Source organism: Misgurnus anguillicaudatus, chromosome 10 (assembly GCF_027580225.2).
Source record: "Misgurnus anguillicaudatus chromosome 10, ASM2758022v2, whole genome shotgun sequence".
NCBI lineage: Eukaryota > Metazoa > Chordata > Actinopteri > Cypriniformes > Cobitidae > Misgurnus > Misgurnus anguillicaudatus.
Genome location: NC_073346.2, coordinates 15,580,913 through 15,593,305, shown reverse-complemented (window position 1 = coordinate 15,593,305; position 12,393 = coordinate 15,580,913). Strand labels below are relative to the sequence as shown.

Genomic DNA, 12,393 nt, shown 5'->3' with positions numbered 1-12,393 from the left:
GAGTTTTGAAATTAAACAAAGCTGTCGCGTCATGTGAATGTTTGTAAGTTCTAGCGTCTCCCGCTGATTGACGGGTGGGCGGGGTTTTCCGGGGGAAGTGCCCATATAAAGAAGTGATACGTATAGAAAACCCCTGACACGTCAATTGGAACTGTAATCGTAAAAAACTTTCCGAAACTTGTACGAACCCTGGCGAAGTGCATTCGGCACAAAAATACTCTGTAACACGTCCAACTGCTTTTTTGACACTTTGCCTACATTTAGCATGAGGAAACAACTGTATAACTGTGTTAATAAGTCAGAATGCATGAAATACCATTAGACCACCACTTTAAGCAAAGTTGAAATATAGCCTCAAATGACTTGACCACTAGGGGGCACTGCACCAAAACAATAGATGGTGCCTCAGGTCATGATTGTGATACACCCACCAAATTTGGTGTACATACGATAAAGCGATCTGTAGATAAAGCCACTAGGGGGCACTAAAAAGTTTACAAGGGCTTTCAAAAAATGTCGCTGATGAACTGGGTGGCCCTGTAACAAAACATTTCCATACACCCTCAGTTGATGACATTTACAAGTTGTGAAACATTCACAACTGTCAGGCACGCAAGAGCCATCCAGCTCATTGGGAGCAGTTGGGGTAAGATGTTTCGCTCATTGACACCATTGATTCGGTTAGGTGGAGCTGGGGTTTGAACCACCAACCTTCCGATTTGTAGACAACCTACACTAACCACTGAAACACTGCCAATACACACATCAATGTGCCATCATATTTGTTGATGCGCAATACAATAACTGATTGGTCTATCAAAATCTTTTTATAACTTTTTGTCTAGATTGTGTGTACCAAATCCAAGCCATTCAAACAAACGCTGTAGGAGGAGTTGGAAAAAGTAGGTATGCTTTGTAATTAAAAATGGCCGACCGAAAACGTTATGGTATCGTTTGACTCAGCATGCCTCAAGGAATCTAACAATAGCAATTTCATGATTTTAGACTCAATTTTGCAGTAGTTATAAGCAAAAATAGTCACTTTTCAAATCACGTGACCACTAGGTGGCCCTGTGACAAACCGTTCCATGCACCCTCAGTTCATGACTGTTATGACATATAACAGCTGGGGTTAGGTGTCTTGCTCAAGACTTGGTCAGGTGGAATTGGGGTTTGAACCACCAACCTTCCAATTTGTAGACAACCTACACTAACCACTGAACCACTGCCAATACTAGCGTCAATATGACACGACCTTATTCTTTGTGATTTTACCTTGAAATTTTAAATCAAAACCAGTTTAGACTGATGCCTTTGTTTTAGCATTTCTGGCATTTAACATTTTCATTTTTATAATTTTAACTCATTCCCCGCCAGCCTTTTTTTTTAAGTTGCCCGCCAGCATTTTTTGTACAAACAAAACGAAAAAAAAGTTTCATCCTGTCTATACTTTTTTCTCCACTTATAAACTCTTAAATATGGGTATTTTTCTTTAAAAATATTTTTTTGCAAAAAGCTGAAATAATTGCATTTTTGTGAAGGAGTTTCGTTAGAGATCAGATTTAGAACGATTATCAAAACAAACATAGAGTTTCAAATTAGTAAATAACATTTAAGCTTCAGTTTTTTCATAAATTGGGTAAGTGCATCATTTGCGGAAATGCAGATTAACGTAAAAATTCATCAGGAACATGTTTTTTATGCAAATGTTTTTTCTTAATTGACGAGATAACTCGTCAATGGCGGGGAAAGTGTATATAAAAACACACTTTATTGCATTATTTCTATTTGATAAAATACATTTAAACTGCTAATTATTTTTTATTTAATTTTTTCTCCAGATACTTCAATGAAAAACTGTGTTACCGTGAGCGAGTACTGGTACATTGGGTTGATGGTGTGGAGTTCTTTGATAGTGAAGTACAGCAGCGTGGCTCTTTCAGCTGCTGGTCGGTAGAGCTCCCGTGCCTCATTGATCTTCATCTCATTCTCTCTCGCTGCTATTGCCTGTGGAAATTTACATTGTTAGTGAATTACATCTGAAGATGAGCACTGAACTTCTCTTAAAACCTCAGTGATGTGTTCTGTAATACATTGTCTAATTGATAAGTTCGTTTTGTAAACAATGTGGAAAAAGACATCAGCAAGCAACATGTATAAGATTTGAATGGTCAGTGTGTATCCTACTTTGTTGTGGATCTGTTTAGCTGTGCTCTTGGTGTATTCAAGCTGTTCCACTAAAGCTGTGTCTCGCAGAAAGTTGCCCTCTGCTGCAGACAGTCTGCACAGCAACTCATCCTCCAGTCTCTTCAGCTCAATCTGATACATGTTCTGTTGAGTACTCAACTCCAGCTGGAAGATTCAAAGGTCATGTTACAACTTAACAGAGTTGAATTCTTTGATATCTGAAACCCTAAAAAATGTAGGGTTTGTAACTGACCTTCATCATCTCCAGCTCTGGCCTTTCATGAGTGACCACCTGACCCAAAAGCTGCTCCTCCAGGCCAGCGGGCGTCACTGTGAAGTTTATAAGTGTGGTCTGCGCCTGGAGCTCCGGGGGAAAGTGCGGGTTGGCTTGCTTAGTGTGCAGAAGGAGTCGAAAACCACTGTTAAACTCGCACTCCTTATCGCCTAGTCTGATGAACCTGTGGGAAAACCACACAGTTTAGGCATTTGTGCACACCTAGACTGAATAAGGCCCTGATGTACTTGGTAAGAGAGAGGAGATCGGTATCTACAAGAGAGCTCAACCTGCACCAGACACCAGTACTGCCTTAATAAAGCAAATAGAAAAAGATGACAAAGGCTCCCAATTGCCACCACAAGCAAAACTGGAAGATGATATTCCCAACAGCCAATATTTATCCCAATCTGCATTTCAATTATATTAGGCCTGGCTGGTCAAACATGGCGGCTTTTAATTTTTCTCTAATTACCCAGCGCCCGTCGCCAGCAGTAACAACTCTCACGCCAAAGGTTCCGCCAAAACCCGGGTCCGCTTCGGCTCTATATCTTTAAAAGATGGAATTAATGTACTATTGATAGAACCATTACTTCACCAAATTAAAGTCCCGGCTGATGGATTGGCTCATGCCCCTCCGTCAGACATGAAAGGAATAATTAGTATTCATTACTTCACACTCTGCAACATTCCAATTATTAATGAACTTCAGCCGGGGAGCCGCACCAGATCCATCATGGCTGCCGTGGCCGGGCCGGATTAATCACGTGCACAGACCGGAGTGCGGGTCAGATGCTGGAATAAACTTGTAATCAAATTAAACATCGGGTCGTGGTTATGGGTCAAAAGAGTGCAGGTTTCCCTGAGGTACAATGTTGCAAGGACAAAAGACTTAATATATTATGCTAGGAAATAAAACCTTAACATACTGAAAAACTGACACAAAAACATATGTGAGAGATGTTGCATCTATTTACATGGTCAGGAAAAGCATTAAGAAAATGATTATACTGATTATACAGTATGTGGCCGGCATATTAATGTACAAACATACTGTACCTTACAAAAAACATTACTCGTGTGCATCTTGAAACAAAACAATTACTGATATATTGTAAGATATGTTAGTGCTAGGCAAGCTGTTTTCAATTAGAAAAGCTCAAAGAAGCATTTTAGTCTTGGACTAGACTTACGCCCTGACTAGGAAACTGTCCCAATAAAGTAATGTTATGATATGCTAGGTGTTATATGTTAAGATATAATTTATGTTGTGATATATATTGTACACTCACCTAAAGGATTATTAGGAACACCATACTAATACTGTGTTCAACCCCCTTTCGCCCTCAGAACTGCCTTAATTCTAAGTGGCATTGATTCAACAAGGTGCTGAAAGCATTCATTAGAAATGTTGGCCCATATTGATAGGATAGCATCTTGCAGTTGATGGAGATTTGTGGGATGCACATCCAGGGCACGAAGCTCCCGTTCCACCACATCCCAAAGATGCTCTTTTGGGTTGAGATCTGGTGACTGTAGGGGCCATTTTAGTACAGTGAACTCATTGTCATGTTCAAGAAACCATTTTAAAATGATTCAAGCTTTGTGACATGGTGCATTATCCTGCTGGAAGTAGCTATCAGAGGATGGGTACATGGTGGTCATAAAGGGATGGACTTGGTCAGAAACAATGCTCAGGTAGGCCGTGGCATTAAAACGATGCCCAGTTGGCACTAAGGGGCCTTAAGTGTGCCAAGGAAACATCCCCCACACCATTACACCACCACCACCAGCCTGCACAGTGGTAACAAGGCATGATGGATCTCATTTTGTTTACGGCAAATTCTGACTCTACCATCTGAATGTCTCAACAGAAATGGAGACTCATCAGACCAGGCAACATTTTTTCTAGTCTTCAACTGTCCAATTTTGGTGAGCTTGTGCAAATTGTAGCCTCTTTTTCCTATTTGTAGTGGAGATGAGTGGTACTCTGGGGTCTTCTGCTGTTGTAGCCCATCTGCCTCAAGGTTGTGCGTGTTGTGGCTTCACATATGCTTTGCTGCATACCTCGGTTGTAACGAGTGGTTATTTCAATCAAAGTTGCTCTTCTATCAGCTTGAATCAGTCGGCCCATTCTCCTCTGACCTCTAGCCTCAACAAGACATTTTCGCCCACAGGACTGCCGCATACTAGATGTTTTTCCCTTTTCACACTATTCAGTGATTGGTTGATTAGATAATTGCATTAATGAGAAATTGAACAGGTGTTCCTAATAATCCTTTAGGTGAGTGTAAGTTTAGTTATAAGTTATATTATGTTGAATTATGTTATGTTATATATGTTATACGTTATGTTCAGTTATGTTGTAAGTTATGTCATATATTATGTGATGTGATGTTAAGTTATACGATATACAGTAAGTTAAGTTTTAAGTTATTGTAATGTTATGTTATACGGTATAATTATGCGATGTGATGTAATGTTATATGTTATGTGTTATGGTTCGCTTATAGAACTGAAATGCAACAGTCTGGCTGCTTGAAACTGATCTGTATTCAACGCACATAAAGAAAAAGAGCAAACAAACCCACATTTATCAGCTTGTGTGAGTGCAGAATCAATACCTCTGCCTTCAGCTCTATTCAAATCACACAACACTAATTCATCTTCCATTCGAGATTTCATACAGAGTCACAAAACAAAAAGGCTTCCTTAAAACTCAGTAAAGCTATATCCTTGGGTGATTTAACCTTTAAAAGCATATGATGGGATCTTGTTCCTGTCAAGTCGTATGCAATAAACAAACATTTTACAAACAAATAAAACTTATTTTTACTGTACTTCACACAAATATGAATACACAGTAATACTTGCCTCCCGTTCCTTAGGGTTTGTCTCCCTATCAGGGGTTCCAGGAGAGGGTCCACAGTTTCCTTCATGTTTTCAATCAGGACCACTTCACCACAGGCCAAAGCCTGCTCGATCACAGCCAGATATCTGTGAAGAAGATCATAGTAACAAACCCTGGAAAATTTCAGCATCTACACTTACAATTGCACCTTTCTATGCATTTATATACATTTGAACCTGCAAGTTGGACTACCAGCTTTTCAAATAAACTACTTTAATAACGTCAACCAAACTCAAATCACTTTACCCTTTCTGGCCATACTGCAGGACCCTCATGTTAGGCCCATACAGGTTTCGGATCCACTTGCTGGCCTGCAGTTGAGGATCGATGATCAGGGGCCAGCGCTGGCTGGACATCAGGATGACTGCATTTTCAACGGACAGTGGATCAGCTGGCAGGCCCTGGTTGTGCCAGGCTGCCACAGCGGCCCGGTCGGTCAGCGTAAACACAGGGTCCAGACTGTGTGACAGCGGGATGGGGGTCTGGATGGAGAGGTGTGAGGAGAGGAAGACAGACAGTGATGCTATTCAGTTCAACGCTCTGCTGGAGTGCCGACACGGTCAAACGGTAGCAGGATTTTACAGTAGATCGCTCAAGAGGAAATGCTCCTATTGTTACTTGTAACCTTGACAGGAGATTTATTGTAGTTGCAATAAATAAATAAAAAAACGAATTATGCAATACATAAAACTAACAATTACAATACTTGTTATTTAACTATATGTAGAATAACAATCAAAGAAGAAAGAAAAATCTGAGTAGGAATCTTACCCTGAGCTCTTGGAGAAAAGGAATCAGCTTGCCATGAAGGAGCTGGTGTCGATACGGTTGTGTGAAGCAGCCGGCATACGAGACGAAGGCAGCGGCCAGGAGAACGTCACCATACGATGTCTTTAGCTGAGACTCCAGATCCAGCTCTCCTTCTGACCAGCGTACATTCTCAGCCTACAGTAAAAGAGAGAGATTTCAGATGAATCTCACGAAAATGTCCAGGTCAGAAGAAAAAATACAAAAATACATCATTTTAAAATAAAGAGAAATAAAATTAAAGTTTAGAAAAGCACAATTTTATTTCTATAGACCGTTTCATAGAACGGACGTGTGGTGAAGCGATAAGCGTCTGGTCCGACCTTTACTTCCGGTTTTAGTTTTTTAATGGTCTGACTATTTGCTAAACTGAACTCTTGAACAAATACCTTGTCGAAAATAACAAATGTTTTGGTTTCTTAGGTAACCTAAGTGCTTTTTTTGCTTGTTATATAAATAAATTCAATTTTTTTTAGTTATATAGCGCTATTCACAATTGGTGATTGTTTCAAAGCAGCTTTACATTAATAAGTGAAAAGCACAGATGGCCCCCAAGGATAGCACAACATAATACACGATAGCATAAGCAGCTAAATTTGCTGCAGCTATGAATCAACATTATAAGGGAGCGTATTACTAATGTTACGTGTAGAAGAGGGTGCTAAATTAAGCCCAAGAAGGCTGCCTCCCCGGGTTAAAAACCCCCCTAGGAGAAAAAAAACCCCGGGCTTTTTAGCCGGGCAAATAAAAAAAGTCCTAGGAGGGAAAAACCCTTGGGAGATATATATATTTATACAACAGTTCTTTCTGGTTCTCGAATCTGATTGGCTAAGAGCTATGCGATATTGTGCTGATATCGGCACTGTAACCGCTTCACCTTTCGTATCATTCCGCCACCTAGTGAATGGAGGTCCTAAGCAGGCTCATCTCTGAATGGAAAAACACAGACGCGCTGTTTTGAATCACTCTCCGTGTGTCTCATTAGTTTACTAGCTCATAAATCAGTCTGTGAATCCCCAATCGGAAGTTATTATTCCGTCAAAGATCAGCGCTCTTGGATGTTACGTTAAAGTTAATGGGAGAAATGTCTTGTCACATCGTGTGGACGATTAACACTTGGAAAGAGGAATATAAACACTCGTTTTTTTTCTGGAGCTATATTTCTTATCAGAACGCGAAAACACCGTGGAACTGCAGGTAAGCACCGCAGCTTTTAAATGTGGACATTGATCATTTAATTTATCCTGACGTGACTATTAAAACATGTTATGAGATATCGCCACTGGTATAACGTTATTTATAAGCAGCATGCAAAAACATCTCTCTGACACTTATAAAAAAAACGTTTTATATAGTACTGACAAGAACAAAGTTTAATAATAATAATCGAGTGCTCGTATCACGTTAAGAATAAATGAGAAAGCAATAGTAACGTATAGTTTTATTAACTTTTACCTCGCGCCAAAACAATAACAACACAAAAGACACTAAATATGAATAAAAAACAAGTACTAGTTTGATCATGACACCAAATACTGCTGATTTGATCTCATTTTGACGATCATAAACAAACAAGGCCAACATGAGAGCCAGGGAATCCCTGTCAGAGATGTAGCCCAGAGAGGGCGGTGGTCAGCGGGGCGAGTGAACACTGATGTCCGCTCATGCTTTGGTTCTCATTCGTACCGAATCTCACTAAGCAAACGTTCAAACAGGCGCTATCTTTACTAATCGACTGCAGATTTAAATATAATACAGATACATTCTCGACTGAACTAATCTTAAAACTACACTTTGTGACCAAGAAACGGTAATATAAAGTAACGGCTTTTCCGTCCATTGAGTTGTTATGAGCTTCAAAGCAGCCGAAAGTGTTACCTGTCATTCTGGCAGCCCTCAAATCCGTGGCGGAAGAAGTAGTTCTCAAACAAAGAGGCTTTTAAAATAACTGTTGTCTAGTTTTCGTTTTTCAAACGTGTGCCGTCGTTCTGTTGTATAAAAGCAATATCGCTCGTGCCTCTGGCCTAATCACAGCCGTGATGATATAGAGCTATATCACACTCCTACTCGAGCGATATTGCTTAAATATATATATATATATACATATACATATATATAAGAGGAGATTAAGCAGAGATTATATATATATATATATATATATATATACACACACATGTAAACGGATAAGGAGATTAAGCAGAGATTAAGCAGAGATTAAGCGGGTTCTGCCGGTGGTCTTTGGTCAAGCATCAGCTGGGCATCACGTTGTCGGGGTCGAGGACGAGACAGGGAGAGAAAAACAAAATCATATTAGCGAACTACGTTTAAACTACGTTTAAAGTACTTTGTTGTATTTATTCTTAGCGGAGTTTACCGGAAGTTACGTGTAGACCACGGACGCCGCTTGTTTATGTTGTTACTGCTGAAACCGTCTATACACTCCAAAAAAATGCTTGGTTATTTTTAAACCAGCGTTGGGTCAAAAAGGGACGAGCCCAGCCTGTTGGGTTGTAATTTCACCTATGATGGGTTGTTTTAACCCATGGTTTGGTCAAAAATAAACATTTAACCCGATGGCTCCGCTAGGTTAAAAATAGCTCAGCATATTTTAAAATGTATTGCAAAGCTGCTTTAAAGAAAGCATTTTATTGTATCATATGTGACCCATTTTTTGTGATTGACAGTTTTTTTTTACAAAAAGTCATTCTACATGCAAAGGAAATTCTGTCAAAATATAACCCTAATATCTTAAACATTGACGGTGTCAAATACTAAAATCAGTGATTAAAATTAAAACTTTGATGCTCCTAATCTCATTGGATTACGAGACTTTTGCCTGAATTTCTATTTTACCAATTGTATCAATTAAGTGTATACATTCTCCACTAATAGAATGAGCAATTTTTTTTTTTTTAATCTTAATATCTGAGAAAACTATATTTTTACATATACGGGTGATTCTCACGAAAACTTGGTTATAAAAATTTCAAGCATGAAAATGTAAAAATTGCTTAAATTTACTTTTTTTTCCCACCAGACATTGAAAAACAAAGTCTGTAGTAAATGGGAACATTAATTTAAAAACACTTTTTGTAACATAATTTAAAAAATTAGTCCTAAAAAATCTCATTACCGCAACAGTCAGAAAATATCAACACTGACATATTTTCAAAATGACATGACAAACCTGAAAGAACATAATATGGAGATTCTGCACATGCATTTAAAATCAAAGTATTATGCTTCTATTAATTAAATTAACATATAATAAGCAACTGTTGCGGTAATGATAATCAAAATGTCGTGTAAGCATTCTGACAAGACAATATTTCAAATTAACTGTAAAAAATGATCTTACCTGGTAGCCATCTTGAAGTAACTGGTCCATGTGCTTGGTCACTCAAAATCAAACTTTATTAAAATTCTGTATGTGTGCTTAAACTGTTCTCAAAAAGTGTTGCGGAGGATGAGAACATCAGGCATGGACACATCATTTTCCTAATTTTTCTTCATTATTATTATACATGAATATTCAGTAAATATTTTTTCTGTCATCTAAAGTAGTCTAGCAAAACATCCATTTATTTTTTTTCTTAATATTTTTGTGTTAATTTGATTAAATTACAACATAACGCATGTTCAAACACAGCCGGACACATTGCGGTAATGAGAATTTCAGCAGAAAATGAGATAAAATTTCCAATTATAAATTCTTATGTTGAAATCACACATTGTGCAAGGTAGAACACAGTATTGTGTTAATTCTGATGCTTTTTAATGTTACTATATTACACATTTTAAAGCTAATATCATTAGTGTCGTGGTGTTTCAATGGTTTCGTGAGAATCACCCGTATACATTCTCCACTAATAGAATGAGCAAATTTTTTTTTATTTTTTTTATCTTAATATCTGAGAAAACTATATTTTTACATATACTATTTGCACTTGGCAGACACTTTTATCGACTTTTATCGAATTATGTCTGTTCCCTGGCAATCGAACCTACAACCTTTTGTATTGCTAACACAATGCTCTACCAACTGAGCTACAGGAACACCGAAAAACTTAAATATCCTATATGCTAATATAGTATTACATTCCTGTTAAGCTAAATTGAATTTTCTTTAACTTTCTTTTGATTTTGGATAAAATATAACAACAATAAATGACAGCTTTCATGAGTAAAATCAAGTCATTAAAAGAAAATCAAACCTTCAGACCCAGAAAAAAACTCAATCTGACCCATGTGTTTTCTTCCCAGTTGATAATAAACTCAGACAGACGGTATACAGTCACAATTCACCTAAACTGACTTTGAAAGTTTACTTACATTTTCACTCAGCATCAATTTAGCACTCATTTAAAACTTCAATAATATCACAGAGATGCTCTTGCGACGATACATCTTCTCTGACATTGCCTTTGCGGGGGCCGAGCTTCCAGAACATGTCGCATAACAAATTCTCGGACAGTTAAAAATCACTATAATTTTATCCTAATGCATTATGGATTACTTGGAATATCATTCAGTCCTGGGTGAAACGCTTTTAATTTCCAACAGCTGTTAAGGCTTTGAGGTAAGTTAATGATTACATACAGACAGGCTGATTTATTATTCTAAACACTATTGCTTCCAGGTCAATGGCATAAAGACAAATCATTTGTCTTGATATGTTTAAAAGGCAAGCTGTCCTATGGTAACACTATTCATTTCTTTGAAAGAGAAAGTCGAACGTTTTAAATAAAAGCAGTAAGAGAAACATTACAATCTCTTTTTTATGCATTCACAGTTGTAATGATTTTGGATAATCTTTTATAGATATATGTATTATTAATACCACATGAAGGAAAGATCCGCAAACGCTAGCTTTGGGCACGTACACACAAAACCCGTTCATCCCGCATAAACTAATTATCATTTTAATATTAAAGTAAAAATGGATAGCAGATGAAAGTGCGCCCTTTTTTCTTCACTCTTCCAGACTGGCATACAGCCATCTAGCCCCTTGCCCTGATCAATGGTGCATTTGCTGTAATGTGCCCCTTCCTTCCGAGCGCTCAATTTCAGCGTCTGGCCAAACATTTAAGCCATAACCACCTCCTCACTGAATGAAGCCAAGCTCATGGTGAGATTAGGTCTGTTGGTACGGACCCCTAAGCCCTCCTCTCACAGCCGCCCAGTACCTGCAGGCCTCCCACCAGCCGATTGGCCAGCTCAATGGTCTGGCTGGTGCGTGTCACTTCCTCCTGGCAGTGCAGTTTCTCGGTCGCCGCCCTCTCAAACTGAGCTGTTAGGCTTTGCAGGTGCCTGTCCAGATCCTATAAGCAGTGACACAGCAAGTCATTTACTGTATACCACTACTGTTACTTACTGTAATTATCGGTATCATGTACAGTATTCAGTTAAAGTTATGATGCATGGATGATCTAGTACCTTAAAACCATTGGTAATATAGAGTATGTTTACAAAAGGGACAGGATTAGAAATACAGTATGCAGATTCAGTGCTTTCAGGCATGTTGCTTTTTCTATTAATTTGTTCTTGATTCATTCATTTGACATAAAAAATCTGCAAATTACTCACTTCCAGTTTCTTTCTCACACTAAGCAATTTTGTGGTAGCAGTTTCTAGTTCATCATTAGCTTGAGCCAGAGCCAGACGCTTCGGTGCAACTTCACAATACACCTGAAAAAACCCAACAACAACATATTATTGATTACAACAAGATAATCGGTGAGGCACTTGCAACTTTGCTAAAGCAAAAAGCACTCATTACCTAGAAGAATGCAGTTCATAGACTAATACTATGGTGCGGTGGTCTTCAACATGGTGCCCGCGGGCACCAGGATGCCCGCATGGAGACTGTGAGTTGCCCACCAAAGCATGTTCTATTAATAACCTCAATTTTTATATTTATTTATTACATATTTTTGTATTAGCTTGGCTTAGTTTATGTATGTTAACATTTTAAACAATGATAAAACATATCAACAAGTAAAATGAAATCAACAAGTAAAACAAAAAAGTTGGAGACCTTAATGTTGAAACACTTCATAAGGCTGCATTGCAAAAAATGATTTTCAAGAAAAAAAATCTTTGTATTTTTGTCTTGTTTTCAGCAAAAAAATCTGCCAATGGGGTAAGCAAAAACACTAAATTCAAGAAAAAATTAAGAAAAAAATTGCTTACCACATTGGCAGATGTTTTTGCT

General features: G+C 38.1%; 1 protein-coding gene across 4 annotated transcripts in view; it reads right to left on the bottom strand.

The window, feature by feature from the left end:
* si:dkey-233k19.3 (dynein axonemal heavy chain 11) overlaps nt 1-12,393 on the bottom strand; it is a 102,652-nt gene that overhangs the window by 24,416 nt on the left and 65,843 nt on the right. For all 4 annotated transcript variants that reach the window (XM_073871955.1, XM_073871958.1, XM_073871956.1 and 1 more), the window contains exons 61-68: nt 11,766-11,867; nt 11,366-11,500; nt 6,144-6,317; nt 5,619-5,854; nt 5,336-5,458; nt 2,441-2,645; nt 2,188-2,352; nt 1,867-2,007 (exon numbers count right to left, since the gene is read on the bottom strand). In XM_073871955.1, coding sequence (XP_073728056.1) covers nt 1,867-2,007; nt 2,188-2,352; nt 2,441-2,645; nt 5,336-5,458; nt 5,619-5,854; nt 6,144-6,317; nt 11,366-11,500; nt 11,766-11,867 — 1,281 coding nt within the window. The remainder of the gene's footprint in view (nt 1-1,866; nt 2,008-2,187; nt 2,353-2,440; nt 2,646-5,335; nt 5,459-5,618; nt 5,855-6,143; nt 6,318-11,365; nt 11,501-11,765; nt 11,868-12,393) is intronic.